Source organism: Triturus cristatus, chromosome 4_1 (genome assembly GCF_964204655.1).
Source record: "Triturus cristatus chromosome 4_1, aTriCri1.1, whole genome shotgun sequence".
In the NCBI taxonomy this organism is placed as follows: Eukaryota; Metazoa; Chordata; class Amphibia; order Caudata; family Salamandridae; genus Triturus; species Triturus cristatus.
In genome coordinates, this window is record NC_140585.1 from 786,483,123 (window position 1) to 786,508,593 (window position 25,471).

The 25,471-nt window shown below is 51.9% G+C and overlaps 1 protein-coding gene across 1 annotated transcript in view; it reads left to right on the plus strand.

Moving 5' to 3' along the window:
- The window catches only part of ARID2 (AT-rich interaction domain 2), a 1,055,333-nt gene that overhangs the window by 979,762 nt on the left and 50,100 nt on the right, over window positions 1-25,471 (plus strand). Inside the window, exons 19-20 of the mRNA XM_085653362.1 lie at window positions 20,675-20,798; window positions 20,940-21,031. Coding sequence (XP_085509488.1) covers window positions 20,675-20,798; window positions 20,940-21,031 — 216 coding nt within the window. The remainder of the gene's footprint in view (window positions 1-20,674; window positions 20,799-20,939; window positions 21,032-25,471) is intronic.

The following is a 25,471-nucleotide window of genomic DNA, read 5'->3' on the forward strand; positions in this document are numbered from 1 at the left end:
GGGAGCATCATCATTCGAGGCTGGACTCTGCGGTTGAGCCTTAGCCTGCTCTACGCTTCCCTGAATTTCTGGGTGCCGGAGCAACCCCCGCTAGACTTCAGTAGTTTTATTAGGCCATGTGCCTCACATTTGAATAGCCCGTCCCTGCTAGCACACCTTCAGGCCCCATGGGTTTGGGCGGGGTTCCCTAGTGGTGACTGGCCAGTGGGTCTGTGCCTGGCTTCAGTCAGGCCACTTGGATCCACAGATGGATCTGGACCAGCACCAGTCGTACCATTTCAAACTTCACCAGAGCCAGTCCCAATTCTGATGCTCCCGGTGCCGCTGGTGCCCTCCGGTAGCGCCTTCACCATTCTGATCCCCGACTTCGACACTGAGCTTAACGGCATCGTCTGATGCTGGCTCTGGCTCCTACTGGAGCCATGCCTTCCATGCCGGGGCCTTACCCTGTTCCTTTGGGCTCGCACTCGGGGAAGGATTAAGAGGGGTCACTGGACTCTGAAGAATACCAGTCTTTAAATCTCAACATGGACTGGTGTAAGGACGCGTGGAGGCCAGTGGACTTCCCCAAATGCTACCCTACTTATTCCCCCTAAAATAGTTACGGAGGAGGGAGTGTTGTTTGCTATGTGTAGGAAAGTGGGTTTCTGTTGCAGTAACCCCCCTCCAATTTTTGCCTGACACTTGATGCACTTTGACTTGATGTGCCCTGGGTCCCTTTCCCAGGACCTGTGTTTTTGCCCAACTTTGTACCTTTGTACCCACAATTGCCACATCTCTGGCCACAGGTAAGCCCCTTGTAAAAGGTACCAAGGGTACCATTGGCACTGTGACCAGGCAAGGCCTCTAAGCGCTGCACCACCTATTGTGCTACTCTTATAGACCCTGCAGCTTCACACACTGCCATTGCAGGCTGCGTGTTTTGAAGAGTTAACATGCCTGCAACCCACTGCTTGGGGCCTAGGTAAGCCACCCCTCTAGCAGGGTGCACTAGCCCTCAGCTGAGCATACAGTTGCATGAGCACTGTACCCCTACAGTGTCTAAGTCTCTTCTTAGACATTGTAAGTGCAGTAAAGCCATAAAGAGTACATGGTCTGGAAGTTGGTAGTTACGAACTCCACAGCTCTATAATGGCTATACTGAAACCTGGGAAATTTGTTAGCAAACTTCTCAGCACATTAAACCCACACTGATGCCAATGTGAGGTTAATGTAAAATGCACTCAGAGGGCATTTTAGGCATGCCCCCTGAAAAACAACTAGGTGTGGTTACTGAATGGCTGTCTGCCATTTGCCACCACCAGGCAGATTTATGGACCCCTGGGAAGAGGACCTCCGCTCTCTGGGACCAGAAACGAAGCCTATCCTGGGCCGAGGTGTCATGCCTCCTCCTCTAAAATGGGCTGGGTCCATGAGGGTGAAGCTTCAAAGGCCTGGTGGGGGAGGCAAGGTGAAGCACACATCCTTGTCCCCTCTATCTTGAAGATGTGGGGACCCAGCCAATTAGAGAGAGACTCATCCCCCTCTCCCACTGGAGGGTGGCATAATAGGGGGTGTACTCGCCCCCAAGGAAAGGGCCTATTGGTCCCGACCTGCACACCCCTCCAACGCCCCAAAATGTAGTATTTAGTGGGGACCCTGAACCTTACTTCCCTAGATTCCCGCAACCTACGAAGAACGGAAGAAGTCGAACAGCAGAGGGCACTTTGGAGAAAAACGGACTTAGCCCCAGCCCGTCTGGAGATTCTGCGGCAAAAGTCGACTTGTCCTGCAGCCAGCGACCTCCAAAACCCCTGGGAGACTGCCTTCAATAAAGAGCGGATCTCCTGCGAACAGCAGTTGTGTTCCTAATAAACTCCAAAGAAAGACTCTGAGCCTGCTGAGGAAAAAGAAACTCATCGCCTGGAACCAACACTGCACCCGTTGCCTAAGTCCAGAGTTTGAGTGGCTCACTGGTCCCAACCAGGTCCCCCAGTGCTCCAGATTCGCAGTCCATCGTGGGTTGACCACTCCAGGACTCACCGACATCTGCAGCCCCTGCACGAAGACCCCCCCCAACCACAAATGGCCCTGTAAGGGAAAATCAGACCTCAAAAGCCACCCCTGCATCCGGCCGCCCTGCACCCTGGAGAAGAGGACCTGAGTGCACCTACATCCCTGAGCCCTCCAACTTACCTGCCCTGCTGTTGGTTCCTCGTGGAAGACTTCCTGGACCGAGCCTACAGCCAAAATCTAAAACCGGCAAACCCATAGGATTTCATCAGGCTCGCTACACCTCCCAAGCACCCTACACCTGTTTCCCCCAGCGCCGCTGGTGGTGTATACTTGGTGCTGATCTGGGACCCCCTTTTCCCTGACCTTAACCCTAGGAGCTTGACTTCAAGGCTGAGTTGCCTGCCCGTGAGCAGCCCCCAACCGAGGTTCCAGCCTAATCTCATTGGTTAACATTGGGCCTCTGCACTCTGCATCCGGCCGCCCTAGTGCCGCTGGTGGTTCGATTTGAGTGGCTAACTGAACCTTGGTTCTAACTCCCAAAACCTACTATTGCAGGTCGTTTACTTACCTGCAAACTGATAACATTCTTTTCTCCCCGAAGGAACCATTGTTCTGATTTTTGTTCCTAAAAATGTTCCAAAAGTCGAACTGACTTTTTGTATGAAAACCAAAGTAACTTTCTTTGAATCAGAAATTGTCGTACTTACCTGTAAATTGTAAGTCTCCTTGTGTGATATCTCGGCATATCACCCCAATTACTCAAAGTAACTGAAAAGAAATCAAAAAGTAATTTCTATGTATTTTAAACTGTTTTAAAAGCAAATACAAACCTGTAACGATTCCAATTCCATTCACAATTGCAGTTCCTTGTAAAGTTTGAAAGTATATTTCACTTACCTGTGCCGAGTCCTGCTTGGATCTATAAATAAAAACATATAGATACCTTTTACTTTACTTACCGAATTTGTCTGGATTCTGTCTGTCTGCCATCAGTCTTAATTGAGTGAATACAATAAATGCTTAAAACACCCTCCTCATAAGCCTTACTGCTCGACCACACTACCGCAAAGAGAGCTGTTAGTGATTGTCTAATTAGGCCTCTGCTATACCTCTGGGGATCCCCTGGCTGGACTCTATGCACACTATACATTACATTGGTATAGTATACACAGAGCCAGCTTCCTACACTATGGCGGTGCGAAGGGAGGCTAAGGTCCTGGACCTTAGCCTGCCCTTAGTGACAGTCAAGACGAATGTCTTGACAGAGGTGCTTCAGCCAGGAGTGACCCCCCTTACCCGCCCCTCAGAACCGCTTCTCCCTTTTAATGAAGCCCCTACAGATGTCCTGCTTGGGACTTGGTTCCAGCACATGAGCTCCAGTTAACAGGACGAATGCCTGCCGCTACTGCCCTACCCAACTTCCTCACCCAACACCCTACCCGGGAAAGCTTGGTGGTTGAACCCTCTATTTCTTGTATAAATCCTGGCACATTCCCTACCACCTCACTGCATAGAGAATCCAAGAGGCTGGACACCTTAGGCAAGAAAATGTTTTCTCCCACAAGCCTTGCACTGCATGAACACTGTGTCCCTTTTGGGCCATTACTCCCATGCTCTATGGGATTCGGTTGCGCAGGTACCGCCCATGTTTCCGGAGCAGGCTCGAGCCATACATTCTCAAGCTGTTGCTAATGGGAGAGATGTAGCCAAAGTAACAATCAGAAGTGGACTGGATACCACCGACTCGTTAGGCAGAGCGGTTTCATCAATGGTGGCACCACGTCTGGCTGAAAACAACTGGCTTTTCAGGGGCTGGCCAAGCATGCACTTTGATGCTGCCCGTCTCTTCGGAGACAAGGTGCACTTGGTGCTGGAGTGCTTTAAGGACAGCAAAGCTACAGCCAAGTCCTTAGGCCTTTCCATGGCCCCTCCCAATCCGCCTTTTGCCTTCGCCATTGAAGGGGCTTCCAGCTGTGTCTTTACATGCCTAGCCACCATGGTGCGCAAGCTTCCCAAACTCTGAGTGGCTAAGGATGCGGTGCCTCGTGGGCCCGGCAATAACCGCCTCCAAACCCCTTCAGTTTGCTCTCTTATTGTTATGGGCAGCCAGTGGAAGGCAGGATACACCATCACCTACCCCACTGGAGGGCTATAACATCAGACCGATGGGTTCTTAAAATTTTCCAAAGGAGCTACTCCATCTCATGACTACCCCTCCACCCATGTCACCTGCTGACTGTGGACCGTCTTACCATACTCCACCACGAAGTGATGGCTGTCTTGCCCAAGGGAGCCATAAACAGGGTGCTGACACCAGAAGTATGTAATGATTGCTATTTCTGCTACTTTCTGGTGCCCAGGAAGGCCCCTGGAGACAGGGTGGTAGCTTTGGACTTGCAGAATGCATATTTTCACATTCCCTTCCTTCATGCTTATAGCTGCCACCTGCAGTTCACGGTGGGCCACAAGCACGGTCCGTTTCCCGTGCTTCCTTTTGGCCTTACCAGCGCCACTTGGATGTTCACCAAGGTGATGGCAGTGATTTGTGCTGGTCTTCCCCTATCTCAACGACAGGATGTTGACAGAGGGCTCTCCCCAAGTTGTCGTCTCCCACCTCCAGGCTAAGGCACACTTCCTGCATTCGCTGGGGTTCTCTATCAACGTGCTGAAGTCGCACCTGACTCCCTCTCAGACGCTCCCTTCCATCGGAGCTGTTCTGAACATGGTGACGTTTCTGGCCTATCCCCACTGAGCGGCGATTCCAAGATATTTAGGCTATACCGATGTTTCAGTCTCTAGCCTGGATTTTGGTGAGGCTGATTCTGAGGCTGCTGGGATTTATGACCTTGTGCATGCTGCTTGTGACACATGCCCGCTGGCATATGCAGGCTCTGCAGTGGGAGCTGAAGTTTCACTGGGCGCAGCATCAGGGGAATCTCTCCGACAAGATGCAGATTTCAGAGGGAACAGCAAAAGATCTGCAATGGTGGTTAATCAACGCTGATTGGGTCATTGGCAGACCCCTCTCCCTTCCCCAAATGTAACGGTGCTGACAGATGCGTCGCTGTTGGAATGGGGCAGCCATCTGGCTTAGTTGGAGATCAGAGGTCTCTGGTCTCTGGCGGAAACCAGGCTCCACATCAACCTTCCGGAGCTTTCGGGCAATCCCAGTGGCATTGAAAGCCTCCCTGCCCTCCATCAAGGGTAAGCTAATACAGGTGTTCACAGACAACACTACTGAATTGCGGTACTGCAACAGACAGGACAGAGTGGGGTCAAGAACTCTTTGCCAAGAGACCCTACGACTCTGGCATGGCTGGAATATCCGGGCATATCCCTGGTGGCCCAACAACTGGCGGACTCTCTGCACACTAGGGTGGGGGGGAACTCCGCCAAAGACGCCTAGTGGATCACGGGTGGTATCTCCATCTGTATGTGGTGCAAGGTCTCTTTCAGCAGTGGTGAGAGCCTTGGTTAGATCTGTTCACCACCGCAGAGAAATGTGCAATGTCAGCAGTTTTGCATGCTGGAGTTAGAGATGCTTTTTGCCTTCCTCCTGTACACCTTTCCGCCCATACCACTCCTGCCCAAAGTTCTCAAGATTAGGAAGACCGGGCCCAAGTCAACCTTGTGCCTCCGGATTGTGCTGGAAGGTTTAATATCCCAAGCTGTTGAGCATGACCATCGGTTCTCCAATCAAGCTACCCCTTTTGGAGTTATCCTGTTGCAACAGTAGGAGAGGGTTCTCCATCTGAACCTGTCGACGCTCTGCTCACCTGCATGGAGATTGAGTGGCTACAGTTGACAGCTTTCGACCTTACGCCCGAAGTCTGCAATGTTATTTTGGCAGCCAGGGTTCCATCCACCAAAATGGTATACTAAATATACCTGCCATTGGAGCAATTTTCTGGCATAGTGTGCTGAGAAACAGGTTGATCCTATTTCTGTTCCCTTCTCTCAGGTCCTTCTTTTTCTCTGTGCACCTTAAAGAGCTTTCTGCAGTTGCCTGACCAGCCTTCACGCTGCAAATCCTCTATTGTATATAGGTTCTTGAAAGGTTTGCAATAAGCTTCCTCCTTCCCCTTCATCATTTTTTTTTTTTTGAAAACGTATTTTTATTGCAGAATTAAGTATGAGAACTCCATAATAACTTCCCATGCCCACAATGTGTCCCAAAGGCTCGCATCCTTGTAACACTTTACACAGCCATTCAGCCCACATCCCGGAGGCTGGGCGGCACAACATTACTGGCCCCTAAATATCATAACCAGACTGACCCCATCGAGCAGGTAAATTTCCCATGGCAACAGCTGCTTTTTTCCCATCCTCCGCAGTCCCCGGTTGTCCGTCAATATATCAACACCACACCCCGAAAACTCCCCCCCCCCCCCCCCCCCCCCCCCCCCCCCCTCCCGCCCACCCAATACTGCTGGCGGGGGCCCCTATCATGATATCTAGCTTACTATTGCTACTGCTACCGGATATTCGCCTATAGCCTCCCGGCCTCATGGAGCCCTTCCCTCTCGGTCCTCTTGCTCAGTGCTGTCCAGCCGGTAATCTTTCAGAGCCTGTACTATCTGCTCCCATCCTTCACCCTTCATCATGCCTCAGTGGGAACTTAATCCAGTCTCACATTCTGGATGTGCGCTACCTTTAAGACCTTGCACAACTATCCTCTCAGGCTCCTTCCCATCAAGACGGCCTTCCTGGTGGCAAGAACATCTGTTAGGAGGATCAATGAGCCTCTGGCTTTGTCATCCAAGCCTCCATACCTGAATATCTACCCAGACAAGCTGGTTCTTCGGACTAGAGCTTCCTTTCTGCTGAAAGTGGTTACTCCTTTTCATGTAGGCAAGTCCATCATCCAGTCTACTTTTTATGCTCCACCACATCCCTCTGAAGAAGAGGAGCGATTTCACTGGCTGGACCCAAAAAAGAGCATTGTCATTCTCCCTTGACCGCGCAAGTGTTCCGGGTGGATGACCAGCTCTTCATAGGGTATCTTGGAGTGAAGAAGGGAAAGGCTGAGCAGAAGCGAACCATCTCCCGATGGAGCATGCTCTGCATTAAGATCTGCTACTCATTAGCCATGGAGCTTTGATTAAGCCTTCACAAGCACTGTCCAGGAATCTTGGGCCAATCCTTAAACTGGTGTTCCCATGCACGGAATGATTGGCCTTAACTACACGCCCGCTTTCCTCACTGGTACCTGATGCCTGAGAGCCTGGTGGTGCTAGCCTCTACCACAAAACATCATGGACTCTGTGCAAGGAGGCGCTGCGCCTCTAGATCTTGCTGGAGCAACTGGACAGCTTCCCGATCATGCAGCACGTGGTAAGATCTCTGAACATCAGGGCAGATAAACTCCGCTGCTGATGACTTGTGGATCATGAATGAGGCCTACACCCGAAGGTGGCACATGGTCTCTTCCAAGAATAGGTTGAACCGTGGCAGATGTATGCGCCACTGCTGAGAAGCGTTGGAGTTCCCAAAACAGCTCTCACTAGGGGACGCATTCAGTTTAGACTGGAACTGGATACTCCTGTACACCTTTTTGCCGATAACGCTGCTGCCCTGAGTTCCCAAGATCATGACCAACTGGGCCTCTGAGTCATCCTAGTGGCTCTGGAGTGGGCAAGGAGAGTTGCTGAACTCCTGAGAATGAGCAGTTGTCCTCTGGCCAGGCTGCCCCTCTGGGTGAATCTTCTGTTGCATCAGCAGGACAGAGTTCTACACCCGAACCTACGCCCACTCTACTTTCATGCATGGAGATTGAGTGGCAGCAGTTGAATGCCTTTGATCTGCCTTCCGAGCTCTATGATGGTATCTTGGTAGCCATGCATTCCTCAACAAAGACTGTATACGCTTGTCATTGGGACAAATTTGTGGCTTGGTGCTCATCTTGACATGTTGAGCCGCTTTCAGTCCCCATGTCCAAGGTCTTTCTGTTTGTGTTGTCTTTAGCCCGGCATGGCCTTGCCCTGGATACCATTAAATGTTACATTTCAGCCATATCAGCTTTTTTGCGGTTGCTGAATCAGCCCTCACTGTTAAAGTCACCCATTATGACTTGTTTTCTTAAGGGCTTATGTGAGAAGTTGGCCTGATATATGATGTCACTAATTCTTGTGTACACCCTGTATCAGTCCAAACAACCCTTATGGTGATTGGTTGTAAAGTCAACCTTATAGACCAGCTATCCTAGTGGTAGCACGGACAAGAGCAGTCTTAGGCTAAACTCTGAATGGCATGTGAAGCCAGCTGTTATACCATATGTAATCCCCTGAATACCAAATGAAAGGACACCACAACAGATATATATAAAAATAGAATGTATTTATTCTAGTCAAACCCTCAGCACTCTTTATGAGATTCGTGGTAAGTACAACACAGTCTTATTTAAGCATACATTAAGTCACACAGGTAAGTAATACAGTTAGGCCCTAGGGGCCACGCAAACCATATACTAAGTAAGTGGTATAAGGACCACTGTCACGAACACAGGATAGGCCTAGGCCTAGGGAATCGCTGGGGCTACACTATACTACCAACAGTTAGGAAGTGGGAGGCCCACGGGATTCAGGTGCAGAGTGGAAACACTCACGCGTAATGCGTAAAAGTCGATAGAATCACTAGCAGTTAGAAATAAGCAGTTTTAGGACACTTCTGGTATAGCTAGAAAGTCAAGACTCGGAATCTAGACCCTAGGATAGTCAATGCCCTTGTGAGCACCGAAGTACCCAAGTTACCTAGCCCACGGGCTGCGGGTGCATAGGTGTGAACTTGCGTCGGGTTTCGTCGTGGACTTCTATGGATGCCTGAAGGAAAGTTGCTGACAGGCAGTCAGTGAAGAGTGTCCGGTGGATCCCAAGGTGGGGATCAAGAAGGAAGGAACCTGCAAGCAGAAGGGACAGAGTCTAGGTCACCGGCCAGGAGCCGGGAAGGAACCAGGCGATGTCGTGAAGATGCAGGTGAAGAGGTGAAGCTTGTCGCAGCAGCCACGGGTACCAGGAGACGTCGAGGACGACCAGGACCAGGAGGTGAGCTGTCCCACGAAGGCTCTTGCTGTCGACGGCGTCGAAGTCGAGTCAGGACCCAACAAGCCTTGGCAAGCGGAACCCACGCAGGATGGAGGACTTGCTTCTGGTGCAGACCAGGAAGGTCTGGGGTGCTTCTCTTTCACAGAGGAGCGGGTGCCAGTCTGGAGGAGCCGGACCAGCAAGTTGAAAGTAAAGGTTCGTCGTCACGGAGGCTACCAGCCAACGGGCCAGCAACCGGACAACACGTCGAGCAACAGAGGTGCAGAAGGGCCCCACGCAGAACACGTGAAGTGTGTTGAGCTGATCTTCTTTGCAGATGGTGCTCGGGAGTGGGGCTTCTCAATTCCCCAAGCACAGCCTCGAGGAAGCCTCAGAAGTCGCGCTAGTCAGTTACTAGCCACTTTTCCCAAGTCGCCGGTCCCACGTCCCTCGTCGCCTCCACGGGTCTCAGCTTCGTTGGAGATGTGGATTTGGTTCAGAGGTGTCTGGAAAGCTCGGCGCTGGTCAGTCTCTGCAGTCGTCCCTCGTAGGATTCAGTCACAAAGCAAGCAGCGGTCGCTGGATGGTGCCTGGTTGCTCAGGGTGGTCACTCCTTGGCCACAAGGGAGATTTCTTCAGTCTTCTTCCTGAGGTCGAATGTCGAAGGTCCAGAGTTTCTGTTCAAGTTGCAGATTCAGGTTAATCTAATTTAGCAGGGCCCAACTAGCTACTAATATACTGGGCTAGTGGGCTGGGCTACCTGCAAGGTCCCTCCTATGGGTGGGACCAGGAAGGGGAGTGGCTACACCCCCTTTCCTTTGTCCAGTTTCGCGCTGGGGCTGGAGTGCCCCAGCACCGGTTTGAACTGGACTATGCATGGGACACCTTGTGTGCCCCAGGCAGTGTCTCGTTTCATTCAACCCTCCCTGCCCCAATACACTAAATCCTATCTAGGGTGGTGCTCGCACCTCCCGAGGCAGGAAACCTATTGTCCAAGCCTCCCTCGCTGGAAGGACTCCCAGCACCAGGAGGTCAGACTTGTGTCTGTGGCAGCAGCATCCATTTTGTGATGCTGGGGCTCTGGTTAACTTTAACCGGGTAAGTAGGTTTCAACATGTCTTCTCCCTCTAGAAGGGAGGAATAATATCCTCATTGCTAGAAATGGTATGGAGGTATTATTCCAAAGTGTTAGACACCTTACACGACATGTTTTGATAAAGCTAAACCATAGTTACCATAACCGCGAGGATTATAAGGTACTTTAAGAGTATATGGTAGGCGATATCATAGAACAGCTATAAGGACATGGTTCCGAAAGCTGCAGACAGGCTCAGCTCATGCTAGAGCACCATCTCACATGTTACCAAGCACTCTGCCTCCAGGATTGTTAAGGCCTGCCATAGGAGTGGCTGATAGGTACACATGTGTCTATATATAAGGTAGGTATAGGAATACTACACCTAAGCAAGGGGTGATTACACGACCTTGCCCCAGCTGAGTGATCAGCCAGTTGTCATAATGGAAGGCCAGGCCAGGGGTGGCATAATACATGCTGCAGCCCCTGGTAGGCCTAGGGTACACCTATGCCCTGGGTACCGAAGGTACACTGTACAGGGGCCAATAAGGTGATCCTATCCAATTGGGTTATGCACCTAAAGTACATAGTGTCAGTTTAGAGAGAGAACAGCTGGGCTGTGGGTCTGATTAGCAGGCCCACAGCCACATCTAAGTCGAAAACCAGTGGAGCAAAAGCAAAAAGTGGGGGTGAACATAGAAAGCAGACCCTACTCTCCTACAGCTTATAACATTTGTTTCCTTCTGTGCCTTTCATAATGCCCCAATGGTACCTTAATTCCATTCTAATGTTTCTCATGAGTTCGCCATTTGAGCCCGTGCACAGTTGTCCACTTTGACTCCTAACTCACAACACTGTGTACTTGATGGCCATTACATTTGCCAGGAGGCTTTACAAGCGTCAAAACTTTACGAGCGTCAAGCTCTTTCAGTAAACCATCCATGCATCAGCTTTTGCCCAGACAAACTGGTTCTTCAGACATGTGCCGCTTTCCTGACGAAGGTGGTTACTCACTTTCATGTCGGCCTGAACATCACGCTGCCTTCATTTTTAGCTACGCCTCATCCTACTAAGGAGTAGGAGAGACTCCCATTATTTTGAGCCATTGAAAGCCTTTTCCTTTTACTTCGCTCGGACCAAAGAACACCGGGTGGTCCATCCGTTATTCATTCGGTTCGCTGGAGCAAAAAAGGGCAAGGCGATACAGAAACAGAGCATCTCTCGATGGATTGTACTTTGCATCAACATCGGCTACCCACAAGCTATTAAGCAGCCTTCTGAGGCTTGCAGGACAGTTTTACCAGTGCCAAGGCCGCTACTAATGCGTTAGCACGCGGAGTCCCTGTCCTGCACATATGCCAAGCTGCTACTTAGGTGTCACTCCATACCTTCACGAAGCACTACTGCTTGGACACTCTGGTGGGTCATGACATTCTGCCCAATTGGTCCTATAGGATTTTCTGGTTTTGCCCAGTCATGGACCCACCTCGAGAAAGGTATTGCTTGGGTATCTATTGTAAGGTGAGGAATCTGTGGTTAGAAGTCTCTATCAGAAGAGCAATTCACTTACAATCGATAACACTTTATCTGAAAGAAACACGTTGGTTAGATTCCTCACCTTAGAATATCCCCAGGCGTCCGGCTGGATCCGGAAAGATTTTTGTAGCAATACCCCTTGCGCGTCGCTAGGCGTCTGCGGCTCCGCGTCCGTCGTTGGCGTCGTGCGCCGGAATTACGACGTCGGAGTACTTGGACACCGCCCTCACGCGCTGACGTCAGTTCTTCTTTTTTCCGCGCCGATCCGAGAAGAGCATTACCCCTTAGTCAATTTTTGACTAAACTTTTTGACTCTTTGGTCTTCTGTCGACTCGACTCTGGTGCCGGTAGAATGCCTGGGTTTAAAGCCTGTGACTCCTGTCATCGACTGATGTCGGTGACGGACCACCATCGCCGGGGCCTTTACTGCCTGGGGGCCGACCACGGCGCAGAGTTGTGCCCCGATTGTCAGGCCTTGACCTCGAAGGCTAGGCGGGAGCGGTCCCGTAAGCTTCTTGAGCTTCGGCACTCGGCTCCGCGCCGCTCACGGTCCCGGTCCAGGAGGAGGTCCAAGGACCGGTCGCGGAGCCGCAGTCACCATCATCGCTCGTCGGGCTCGAAGTCTTCAGGTAAGTCGAAGCGATCAAAGAAGTCCAAGAGGCGACACCGCTCTTCGGACTCCCCTCGCCGGTCGCACGACTCGGCCGAGGGTCAGGGTGGTCCGACCCCTGCGGCTCCATCGGAGACGCAGGAGCCGCATCCGTCTCCATACCCGCCAGTCGCTGGGACTGACGCGACTCCGGCGGAGGTCAGTGCCTTCCTCTCGGCCATGAGGGGCCTTGCTCCGCCGTCGACGCCTCCCGGCCCGCCTTTGGGCTCCGCGGGCTAGACTGGGTGACCTCGCGTCCCGGCGGCTCCGGCGCCGTCGACGACTTCGGTCCCGACGCCGCAGGTCCCCGAGGGATCCAGGCCTGGATCTCTGTCGGCGCCGGTTGACCTCACGACGCCTCCTCCGCCGGCGCCGACACCGGTAACACCTCCGGCGCCGTCTTCCCCGGTTTAGCCCCTGTCCGGATCCGGCGCCAGCGCCGCACACGATGGCGATGGATGAGTGTTTCATCTACCGCCCGGCTCCGATAATTCCTCCTGTTTATCAGGAATCGGATGACGGGGGCGACTGGGAGGGGTCTGAGGACCCTATGGCCATCCAGGGCCAACTTTCACAGGACTGGGCAGACGAACTGGGGGATGCCAGTGGTCTGGACACTTCACCGGACGCTGGTTTCATCTCTCCTCCGACTGTGGCCTCGGAGGAAGGTGCAGCTTTCTCAGTGGTGCTGCGCAAGGCGGCCGAAGCCCTGGGGCTCGAGTTGCCTGCGGTGGCCGTGAGGATTAATATCCTCACAGAGGTGCTTCAACCGTCAGCAAGCTCCACAGAGCTTATGCTGCAGTTCAATGAGGCCCTCATCGACGTTCTGCAGGGCACTTGGTCCAAGCCCTCCACAGTTCCTCCTGTGGATCGGAACATGGCCCGGCGCCACTGCCCTGCTGCGGGCGACCCAAGTTTCCTGTCCCAACACCCCACCCCCGAGAGCCTGGTTATCCAGGCCTCCACTTCCCGATCCTCCTTCCCGTCTGCTCCTCCGGATCGGGAATCCAAGAGGCTGGAAATGTTCGGAAAGAAACTGTTCTCTTCCCTGAGTTTGGGCCTGCGGTCTTTGAACACCGCTTGCCTCTTGGACCGTTTCTCCCACTCTCTGTGGGATGCGGTGGAGGACGTGCTGCCCCTGTGTCCGGAGGAGGCCCGGACACGTCTCTCCCAGGCACTTGCTGATGGTCGAGATGCAGCGCGACATGCCATACGGTGTGAACTTGACACCACGGACTCGCTGGGTAGGGCGATTTCCACCACGGTGGCGCTCCGGCGCCACGCCTGGCTGCAGTCCACGTCTTTTTCGGGGGATGTCCAGAGTACCCTCATGGATATGCCCTTTGATGGCGCTCGCCTTTTTGGTGAGAAGGCGGATAGTGCGCTGGCTCGTTTGAAGGATTCCCGGGCTACGGCCACGTCCTTGGGTCTCCTGGCCCCACGGCCGCAAACTTCCACCTTTCGCCCCTTTCGTGGCCAAGGAAGGGGCGCCTCCTCACGTCCGCCTAGCCACCGGCCGCAGAACCAACCTGCACGCGGTCGCGGACGTGGGTTCTGCCGTCGCGGTACTAGAGGACAATGTCCCGGTCAGTCCACATCCATCCCGGCAGCATCCGCCTCAAAGCCCTCCTAGTCCGAGCTGTCAGGCCCATTCCACGCCAGTGGGCGGCAGAGTTCGCCATCACCTGCTCCACTGGCGCTCCATCACTTCGGACAGGTGGGTGCTGCAAATCGTCCGAAGGGGCTACTCCCTCCACTTCGAGACGACCCCTCCAGCCATGCCACCGCAGTGCCACCGTATATCGGAGGATCACTTGAATCTTCTGCGGGAGGAAGTTACGGCCCTCTTGGCCAAAGAGGCCATCGAGCGCGTTCCTGGTCCAGAAGGAGGCCGTGGTTGCTATTCCCACTACTTTCTGGTTCCCAAGAAGGGCAAAGGGGGCCTACGCCCTATCTTGGACCTCAGGAGCGTCAACACCTTCCTCCGGAAGGAACGGTTCAAGATGCTAACTTTAGCTCAGGTTCTGGCTGCCCTCGACCCTGGAGACTGGATGGTAGCGTTGGACTTGCAGGACCCCTATTTTCACATCCCCGTCCTGCCGGCCCACCGGTGTTACTTGCGGTTCACGGTGGATCAGGAGCACTTTCAGTTCACAGTGCTCCCCTTCGGCCTCACCAGTGCCCCTCGGGTGTTCACGAAAGTGATGGCGGTGGTCGCAGCTCATCTGCGCAGATCGGGGGTTCCAGTCTTCCCCTATCTCGAAGACTGGCTGTTGAAGGCGGGCTCGCCCCAGCAAGTCGTCTCCCACCTCCAGACTACGGCCGACCTCCTGCATTTGCTGGGGTTCTCCATCAACGTGCCGAAGTCACACCTGAGACCCTCCCAGAAGCTCCTCTTCATCGGAGCGGTTCTCGATTCGGCGCAGTTCCAGGCTTATCCTCCGGAACATCGGGTCCGGGATATTCAGGCTCTGATTCCCATCTTTCGGCCTCTATCCTGGGTTTCGGTCAGGTTGGTGCTGCGGCTTCTGGGGCTGATGGCCTCCTGCATCCTGTTGGTGCATTACGCCAGGTGGCGAATGCGGGCTCTGCAGTGGGACCTGAAGTTTCAGTGGGCCCAGCATCGCGGCAACCTGTCCGACCATGTCTTGATATCGGAGGGCACTGCAAACCAGTTGCAGTGGTGGCTCACGGACCGCGATTGGGTCAGCGGCAGATGCCTCTCTCTACCGGAGTACGTAGTAGTGACGGACACGTCCCTCCTGGGATGGGGGGGGCCATATGGGAGAGGAGGAGATCAGAGGCCTCTGGTCTCCGGCGGAGGCTCATCTCCATATCAACCTTTTGGAGCTGAGAGCGATCCGGCTTGCACTGAAAGCCTTCCTTCCCTCTGTCCGGGAAAGTGTTGTGCAGGTGTTCACGGACAACACCACCGCCATGTGGTATTGCAACAAACAGGGCGGGGTGGGGTCGTGGACCCTTCGTCAGGAGGCTCTGCGCCTCTGGACATGGCTGGAACACCAGGGCATCACCCTGGTGGTTCAACATCTGGCGGGCTCTCTGGACGCCAGAGCAGACGAACTCAGCCGCCGGTGCATGATGGATCACGAATGGCGTCTGAACTCTGACGTGGCGCAAGGTCTCTTTCTGCAGTGGGAAGAGCCTTGGTTAGATCTATTCGCCAACGAAGAGAACACGCAATGTCCGCAGTTCTGCGCGTTGGAATTTCCAAGGCAGCACTCGGCTCGAAGATGCTTTTCGTCGCCAGTGGAGTTGTGGTCTGTTGTACACCTTTCCGCCTATACCACTTCTGCCCAGAGTGCTGAAGAAGATCAGGCGAACCGGGCCCAAGTTATCTTAGTGGCTCCGGATTGGGCACGAAGGTTCTGGTATCCCGAGCTACTCAGTATGTCAATCGATCCCCCGATATGACTGCCTCTTCAGGAGGACCTTCTGTCACAGCAGCAGGGGACGATCCTCCACCCGAACCTGTCCAGCCTCCTCCTTCATGCGTGGAGATTGAGCGGCGGCAGTTGATGCCATTTGACTTGCCTCCTGAAGTCTGTGATGTTATTCTGGCAGCCAGGCGTCCCTCCACAAAGACGGTATACGCCTGCCGGTGGAACAAATTTGTGGCTTGGTGCACAGCAAATGCTGTGGATCCCCTTTCCGACCCTCTTTCTGAGGTTCTCCTCTTTCTTCTTTCTTTGGCCCAGCAGGGCTCTGCTTTGGGCACCTTGAAAGGTTATCTTGCTGCAATCTCTGCCTTCTTACGGCTTCCTGATAAGCCTTCTCTTTTCAGGTCCCCTGTTGTTTCACGTTTTCTCAAAGGCATTACTCACATGTTCCCTCCTGTCCCCTTCGTAATGCCTCAGTGGGACTTGAACCTTGTTCTGACCTTTCTGATGTGCGCTCCTTTTGAGCCTCTTCACAATTGTCCCATTCGTCTTCTGACCCTGAAAACTGCTTTCCTGGTAGCTATCACCTCGGAGAGACGGGTGAGTGAGCTCCAGGCTCTGTCATCTAAGCCTCCCCTTCTTTCTGTTCATCCAGACAAGGTTGTCCTTCTTTTCTACCAAAAGTGGTGACCCCCTTTCACATCGGGCAATCTGTCACGTTGCCCACCTTCTTTCCGCATCCTTCAAAAGAGGAAGAGAGGCTCCACCGTCTGGACCCAAAACTGGCGCTGTCCTTTTATTTGGACCGCACCAAACAGTTCCGGGTGGACGACCAACTTTTTGTTGGATACGTAGGATCTAAGAAGGGGAAAGCGGTACACAAACGGACCATCTCACGGTGGGTCGTGTTGTGTATTAAACTTTGTTACTCCTTGGCAAAAAAGGACCCTCCTGTTGGGCTGAGGGCCCATTCCACCCGCGCCACAGCGGCTACTACTGCCCTGGGCCGGGGAGTTCCCTTGCAGGACATCTGTCAGGCGGCGACGTGGGCTTCACTGCACACGTTTGCCAAGCACTATTGCCTGGACAGCCAAGTCCGGAGAGATGGCTACTTTGGCCGTTCTGTTCTCCAGGACTTTAGAGTGTGATCTTGGTTCGCAGACCCACCACCGGGGTTGGTATTGCTGGGGTATCTATTCTAAGGTGAGGAATCTAACTAACGTGTTTCTTTCAGATGAACAAGTTACTTACCTTCGGTAACGATGTATCTGTAAGAAACAATAGTTAGTTAGATTCCTCACCGACCCACCCATCCTCCCCGTTCTGCGAATTGACATCTAGGGTTAAGGCTATCCTTTTCAGGGCCCTAGATTTTTTGGCACCAGTGTCGGTCTCTTGCATGGCTCTGCTTTCCTGGCGCGGAAACCTATGTACAAGAACTGATGTCATTGCGCGAGGGCGGCGTCTAAGTACTCCGTCATTCCGGCGCACGACGCCAACGACGGACGCGGAGCCGCAGACGACGCCTAGCGACGCGCAAGGGGTATTGCTACAAAAATCTTTCCGTATCCAGCCTGACGCCTGGGGATATTCTAAGGTGACGAATCTAACTAACTAATGTTTCTTACAGATACATCGTTACCGAAGGTAAGTAACTTGTTCTTTAGTGGTAGAGACACTATCTAACCACTGATTCCTCATCCACCCTCTTATTCTCCCGCTCTGCGATATAGACTCCTCTTCCTAACATACTGTTAGATTCTGCACACCGGGCACACACTCAGTCTAATGTAGCTCACGTTTTTGGTGCAGAAATAGACTTGATAGAAATTTATGTCAGTACGCCTGTCAAGGCACATGTTACTTATGACGTGGGTGGCACGGATACAAAACTGATCGATGTCGCCTCCCTGCACGCAGAGGTACTGCTCAAGAATTTTCGGATCCAGTTTGATGCCTGGGGAATATTCTATGCTGAGGAATCTGCAGTTAGTCTCTACCTGAAAAAAAAGTTACAGATGGTAAGTAGCTTGTTTGTCACTCTCCACATAAACCTCTCCTTGTGTTTGAGATTAGAGTAGATCTAAACATGTAGGTCACTGCTACTTTTTTTTTCAAGACTAATTGGTACAACCATCTGACTAACCATGAACAAATGTTTAACCTAAGAGCAGCCTGTAGAACGTATCTTGTTATATGTGCATAGATACAATGTCTAGGTGTGTTTGAAATAGCAAATACATACTTTACACTAGACAGAATGTTTATTTTACTTGTGATCTCATTTGTTTCATAATATTAGCATATCAAAAACTTAAATGTTATTTTACCAAGTTTATCAATTCTCATCACACAGTATCATCACACATACCCACATCAGAGTTCAAAATACTTTATTAGTATCCTCACCTGGTATAATGCATACCTCTTCATTGGTCTGTACCATTGTACAAATAGGTCTGGTTTGCAACCTAAATGCGTGTTGAATTGTTCCTGCTCCTGTACTGTTTGGTATGATGATTAATAAAATCCCTTCTAGTCGAAGTCCTGTTTTCAGATGTTCTCAATTCCAATTTATCATATAAAGCTAATATATTGATGTAAAATGTTTTGACCGTACAAAAAGAAAACCTAATTCCACTACTCAGCGGTTGCTCAGCAAACAATTGGAACGCAAATGGCGGCAAGCATATAATACGGAGGACCTGCTGCACTTTCAAACTGTGCAAAAAGCCTATCATGCCCAGATTAAGGCAGCCAAAAAAAGTATCCTTTTTTTTTACAACCGAAGGCACAGGTTAGGGACATTTCCCCTTCCCCAAATTATATGGGATCAGATATCTGATCTCCTTTCTTTGAAGAAAAAATACAGCCCATTCAACTAGGCTTTACAACCACCATGCCCGCTTCTGACTGTGTTTTATTAGATACCCCTATTAGATCGCAATCTTTGTATCCTTTTAAGAGATTACACGGTCTGTCACGACACGCCATCCTCTCATGTAAATCTGGCTCCCCAATGACTCCTTGTCCCCCAGCCATTCTTCATATTGTTGTTGACATTATCAACCCTTTCATTAATAAACTTCTAAACACCTCTCTATCAATGGATGAGCCTGCTTAGACTGGAAACTGGCAGTTGTGAAACCTTCGCAAAAAAAATCCCTTGCAGACCCCACCAAACTGTCTAATCCCTGCCCCATCTCACTGCTTCCGGCATTAAACAAAATGTGTGAGTAACTTGTACCGCCAATTAATCTCCTTATTGGAAAATTCTAACATGCTTCATCCCTGGCAATTGGGCCTTCTCCCAAAACACTACACTGAATCAGCCCTGCTGAAAGTTTTGGAGACCATGAAACTTACCCAGGATGATGGAAATAATGCGGTGTTGATTTCACTTGATGTTTCCGACCTGTCTGACACGATTTCACACTCCATACTCCTTCAACTGATCAAAGGCTGCGATGTTTCTCATAAAGCCCTGGGCTAGATCAAATCTTTTTTAACCCGTCGTAGACCAGGAGTTGCAGAACAGAAGGATCAGTAGCATTAGGAGTTCCGCAGGGCTCATCTCTCAGCCCTGCACTATTCATTATGTACATGGCCCCCTTAATCTCCCTGATAGCTTCATTCAGAACCGCCACATCATCATACACTGACACGCAGCCAATTCTGTCACTTGATAGAGGGTCCCTTGGCTTTGAACTAAACTTCAAAAACTGCCTCACTAAAGACATCCTGTGAATGCAAAAACGCAACAGAGATCCTGCTATTTAGAAAATCTAATCTTTTCTCCCCAACCCAATGGTGACAAAATTCTGTGCCCCCATTTCCAGTCACAGTGAAAGTTGCAAGAAACTTAAAAGGAAAATTTGACCCCTCTCTCTACTTCCGCCTTTAAGCTCTTCCAGTGGCAGGAATGTGTTTTAACTTCAGTCTTTAAGAGAGTTTTTCGACTTTCTTCCACTAGCTGCCAGGAAAACATTCACTTTTGCCCTCGTCACTTCCAGGCTCGACTATTGTAATAGTCTTTACGCAGGAGCTTTGAAATCAATGCGCCACAAACTCCAGATGGTGCAACATGTGGCGGCTAGACTTGTGCCAAAACTCCCCTGACGGAGTTCTGCTTCCTCTGCTCTAAAAACGTCTTTACACTGGCTACCAGCATACAAAAGGATCCTCTTTAAGATCCTTCTACTGGTCTTTAGAGCATTCAGAGTCGCTGGCCGGAAATACCTGACTGCCAGATTTGCGCACTACACAACCAAAGATCGCTGAGTTCCTCAAATGTCATTCTTCTCAAGCCCCCTCTATTCAGACTAAAAACCAAAGGCGGCAAATCCTTCTTGGTTCTAGGATCCAATGCTTGGAACCAACTTCCCAGCCCTTTGTGTTTCACAGAATCGGAAGCTCTATTCAGAAAGCTCTTGAAGACCTGGCTCTTTAAGACACATAATGCACTCTGGTCCCTTATTTAGCTATTTTTCCATCTTATCCTCCCTTCCTCGTGAGTGGCAGATTCAACCTTCGCGTCAGTGTGCTCCATTGTGAGTGGCAGTGCGCTTTATAAATTTGAAATTCATTCACTAATGCCCTACACCTAGCCCTCTGTAGCTCTGTTTAACCATGACCTCTTTGCACATTTGCATGAAGTTGGGAGAGTGAGCTGAGCATTCAGTGCTAATAGGTGCGGCAATATTTGGTCTTATGTTTCAGTCTTGGCAAGGCAGATACAGCAGCTATCTATTCTCCGAGGTTGGTCAAGAGAACAACAAATTAGGAAATAGTAGCATCTGGGATATACAGAGTTTACAAACAGCTAAAGTTTTGTTTGAAGTGCCACATAAAAAAAATCATTAAATGCAAAAAAAGAAAGAAAATAAACATATGAATGTTAATTTGTTTTTCTATTAAAATTGCACATTTTTTCTATTTAAATTTTTTTATTTGGAAACTTCAGAACATATTTTTAATATGTCCAATTTCTATCTTAAAAAAGGCACTCTTGTACAGGGGGTGGTTCTTCGACTCCAAGGACACAAAAGGCGATTGTGAATCATCCTAGTGCAGCTTTGATGGCACTACGAAGGGGATCAAGAAACCTTGTTTTTAGAGATTTCACAGTAAGTAGAGCTTATATCTGGATAGCACTTCAGGTTACCAGCTACAGTCTGGTTTTGAGACAGCAATTTGATACGTTTATTTTTAAACCATGATACCTATTTACGAACTTCCTTTTCATTTTTTGTTTTCCTTTAATAAAGGATGAAAAAGAGGGACCAATAACTAAACACATCCGATTAACAGCTGCCTTAATATTAAAAAATGTTGCTAAATATTCAGAATGTGGTCGCAGGTGAGTGATGTTTAATCTTTCTATAAATTTTGTACATAGAGGATGGCTCTACTAAGGTCTACTTTTTTTTATTTTCATTATTGTTGTCTTGCTGTATCTTTGCAGGAGTAGCGCTGAATCAAAAACCACAGGTTGGGCTTTTTTTCTAAGAGGTAGTCCATTTTTTCCTACTTTGTGTGCGTTCCACCTACTTCCACTTTTATGGTGGAGACCGGTATGAAACCCATAGGTGATCCCAAAAAGCTATAGATGTCTTTAAAACAAAGTAGACACAATTCTGAATTCAGCCAGGGGTCATTTTGTATAGATTTCTCAAGGTTTTCCTAAAGAAACTAATTGTTGAAATAAAAAATATCACAAATGAGTTGGAAAAAAGCAGCAATTTGTGACAATGTTTCCATCCATGAATTTTCATTGCAATGGGCGATTTAAAATAAAAAAAAATAAAAAAATATACTGATATAGTCGCTAGATCATTCTGGTCATGGGGGGCAGAGGGGGAATATATAGGGTTTATAGGTTCTTCAAGAAACAAATAAGCAGAGCAAACAACTAAACTACATATCTGAAAGAAACACGTTAGTTAGATTCCTCACCTTAGAATATCCCCAGGCGTCAGACTGGATCCGGAAGATTTTTCGTCGGCAATACCCCTTGCGCGTCGCTAGGCGTCGTCTGCGGCTCCGCGTCCGTCGTCGGCGTCGTGCGCCGGAATGACGTCGTCGGGGTACTAAGACGCCACCCTCACGCGCTGACGTCAGTTCTTCTTTTTTCCGCGCCAGTAAGCGCAGATCCGGGAGAGCTACCCCTTTAGTCACTTTTTGACTAACTTTTTCGATCCTTTTTGATCATTGTCTCGACTCCGGTGCCGGTAAGATGCCTGGTTTTAAAGCCTGTGCTGACTGTAACCGCCTGATGTCGGTTACGGACCATCACCGCCGGTGCCTGTACTGCTTGGGCCTCGACCACGACGCGGAGTCGTGTTCGGACTGCAAGGCCCTGACCTCGAAGGCTAGACGGGAGCGGTCCCGTAAGCTTCTCGAGATTCGCCACTCGGCTCCGCGCGCCTCTCGATCCCGGTCCAGGAGGAGGTCCAAGGATCGGTCGCGGAGCCGCAGCCGACGTCACCATCGGTCGTCGGGATCCAAGTCTTCGGGTAAGTCGAAGCATTCCAAGAAGTCCAAGAGGCGACACCGCTCTTCGGACTCCCCTCGCCGGTCGCGCGACTCGGCCGAGGGTCAGGGTGGTTCCACCCCCGCGGCTCCGGTGGAGCCGCAGGCGCCGCGCAAGTCCCCATACCCGCCGGTCCCTGGGACTAACGCGACGCCGGCGGAGGTCAGTGCCTTCCTCTCGGCCATGAGGAGCCTGGCTCCGCCGTCTACGCCCGCTGGCGCGCCTTCGGGCCCCGCGGACCCGACAGGGCTACCTTGCCTGCCGGGGGCTCCGGCCCCGGCGCCGTCGACTGCTCCGGCCTCGACGCCGCAAGCGCCCGAGGGACCCGTTCCCGAGTCCCCGCCGACGCCGGTCGACCTCGTCACGCCTCCTCCGCCGGCGTCGACACCGGTACCACCGCCGACTCCGCTCGACGTCGAGCCCCAGATCAGTCCCGCTCCGGGCCCGGCGCCGCTCCGGCGTCGATGGACGCCGCGTTTGGCGCCGCTAGAGACACATTATGTCTACCGCCCGGCTCCGTACCTTCCTCCTGTATACCAGGAATCGGATGATGGGGACAACTGAGAGGGATCCGAGGATCCTATGGCCGCTCAGGCTCAAATGTCACTGGACTGGGCAGATGAACTGGGGGAGGCCAGTGGCCTGGATACCTCTCCGGACACTGGATTCGTCTCTCCTCCGACTGTGGCTTCGGAGGAGGGCGCAGCTTTCTCTGTGGTGTTACGCAAGGCGGCCGCAGCCCTTGGGCTCGAGCTACCTGCCGTGGCTGTGAGGACTAACGTCCTCACTGAGGGGCTTCAGTCTGCAGCAAGCTCCACTGAGCCTCTGCTGCAATTCAATGAGGCCCTCATTGACGTTCTGCAGGGCACCTGGTCCAAGCCCTCCACAGTTCCTCCTGTGGACAGGAACGTCGCCAGGCGCCACCGCCCTGCTCCGGGCGACCCCAGTTTTCTGTTCCAACACCCTACCCCCGAGAGCCTGGTTATCCAGGCCTCTACCTCCCAATCCTCCTTCCCGACCGCTCCGCCGGACCAGGATTCCAAGAGACTGGAACAGTTTGGCAAGAAGCTGTTCTCTTCCCTTAGTTTGGGCCTGCGGTCTTTGAACACCGCCTGTCTCTTGGACCGTTATTCCCACTCTCTGTGGGATGCGGTGAAGGACGTGCTGCCCCTGTGTCCGGGGGGTCCAGACACGTCTCCCACCTCCAGACTACGGCGGATCTCCTGCATTTGCTGGGATTTTCCATCAACGTGCCGAAGTCACACTTGAGTCCCTCTCAGACGCTCCTCTTCATCGGAGCAGTTCTCGATTCGGCGCAGTTCCGGGTCTATCCACCGGAACAGCGGGTCCGGGATATTCAGGCCCTGATTCCCATCTTTCGGCCTCTATCCTGGGTTTCGGTCAGGCTAGTGTTGCGGCTTCTGGGGCTGATGGCCTCCTGCATCCTACTAGTGCATCACGCCAGGCGGCGCATGCGGGCTCTGCAGTGGGACCTGGAGTTTCAGTGGGCCCAGCATCACGGCAACCTGTCCGACCATGTCTTGATCTCGGAGGGCACTGCACAGCAGTTGCAGTGGTGGCTCACGGACCGCGATTGGGTCATGGGCAGAAGCCTCTCCCTTCCCCAACCGGAGCATGTCGTAGTGACGGATGCGTCCCTCCTGGGATGGGGTGGCCATATGGGAGAGGCGGAGATCAGAGGCCTCTGGTCTCCGGCGGAGTCTCGTCTCCACATCAACCTGTTGGAGTTGAGAGCGATCCGGCTTGCACTGAAAGCCTTCCTTCCCTCTGTCAGGGGCTGTGTCGTGCAGGTGTTCACGGACAACACCACCGCCATGTGGTATTGCAACAAACAGGGCGGGGTGGGGTCGTGGACCCTTTGTCAGGAGGCTCTGCGCCTCTGGACATGGCTGGAACACCAGGGCGTCACCCTAGTGGTTCAACATCTGGCGGGCTCTCTGAACGCCAGAGCAGACGAACTCAGCTGCCAGTGCATGATGGATCACGAATGGCGTCTGAACTCCGAAGTGGCGCAAGGTCTCTTTCAGCAGTGGGGAGAGCCTTGGTTAGATCTATTCGCCACCGAAGAGAACGCGCAATGTCAGCAGTTCTGCGCGTTGGAATTTCCAAGGCACTCGCTCGGCGACGCTTTTCGTCACGAGTGGAGTTGCGGTCTGTTGTACGCCTTTCCGCCTATACCACTTCTGCCCAGAGTGCTGAAGAAGATCAGGCACGACCGGGCCCAAGTCATCTTGGTGGCTCCGGATTGGGCACGAAGGTACTGGTATCCCGAGCTACTCAGTATGTTGACCGATCCTCCGATACGTCTGCCCCTTCGGGAGGATCTTCTGTCGCAGCAGCAGGGGACGGTCCTCCACCCGAACCTGTCCAGCCTCCACCTCCATGCGTGGAGATTGAGCGGCGGCAGTTGATGCCATTTGACTTGCCTCCTGAAGTCTGTGATATCATTCTGGCAGCCAGGCGTCCCTCCACAAAGACGGTATACGCCTGCCGGTGGAACAAATTTGTGGCATGGTGCACAGCAATGGCTGTGGATCCCCTTTCCCCCCCTCTTTCTGAGGTTCTACTGTTTCTTCTTTCTTTGGCCCGGCAGGGCTCTGCCCTGGGCACCCTGAAAGGTTATCTTGCTGCCATCTCTGCCTTCTTGCGGCTTCCTGACCAGCCTTCTCTTTTCAAGTCCCCTGTGGTTACACGCTTTCTAAAAGGCATTACTCACACGTTCCCTCCTGTCCCTTTTGTAATGCCTCAGTGGGACTTGAATCTTGTCTTGGCATTCCTGATGTGCGCTCCCTTCGAGCCTCTTCACAATTGTCCTCTTCGTCTTCTGACTCTTAAGACTGCTTTTCTGGTAGCCATCACCTCGGCTAGACGGGTGAGTGAGCTCCAGGCTTTATCTTCAAAGCCTCCTTTTCTGTCTGTTCATCCGGACAAGGTTGTCCTTCGGCCTCGTCCCTCCTTTCTTCCGAAAGTGGTGACTCCATTTCATCTTGCAAAAACAACAATTGATGGACAGAATGCAGAACAATGTCATACATTCACCCCAGTACAGAGATCTGGGCCTAAATCCATCGTTTTTTTGCTCACCATGCCATTCCAGTTTGAACCCAGCCATATGCAAATCAGTCTTGACCCTGTGCCCCATGGGAACAGTCCAGCCCGAACTGCCAAGCCAGGTCCTCCCTGGACTGGAAACAAGCATCCTAGGACCGGTTTCGGGCTTTCAGCCTTCGTCAGCCAGGATAGCTT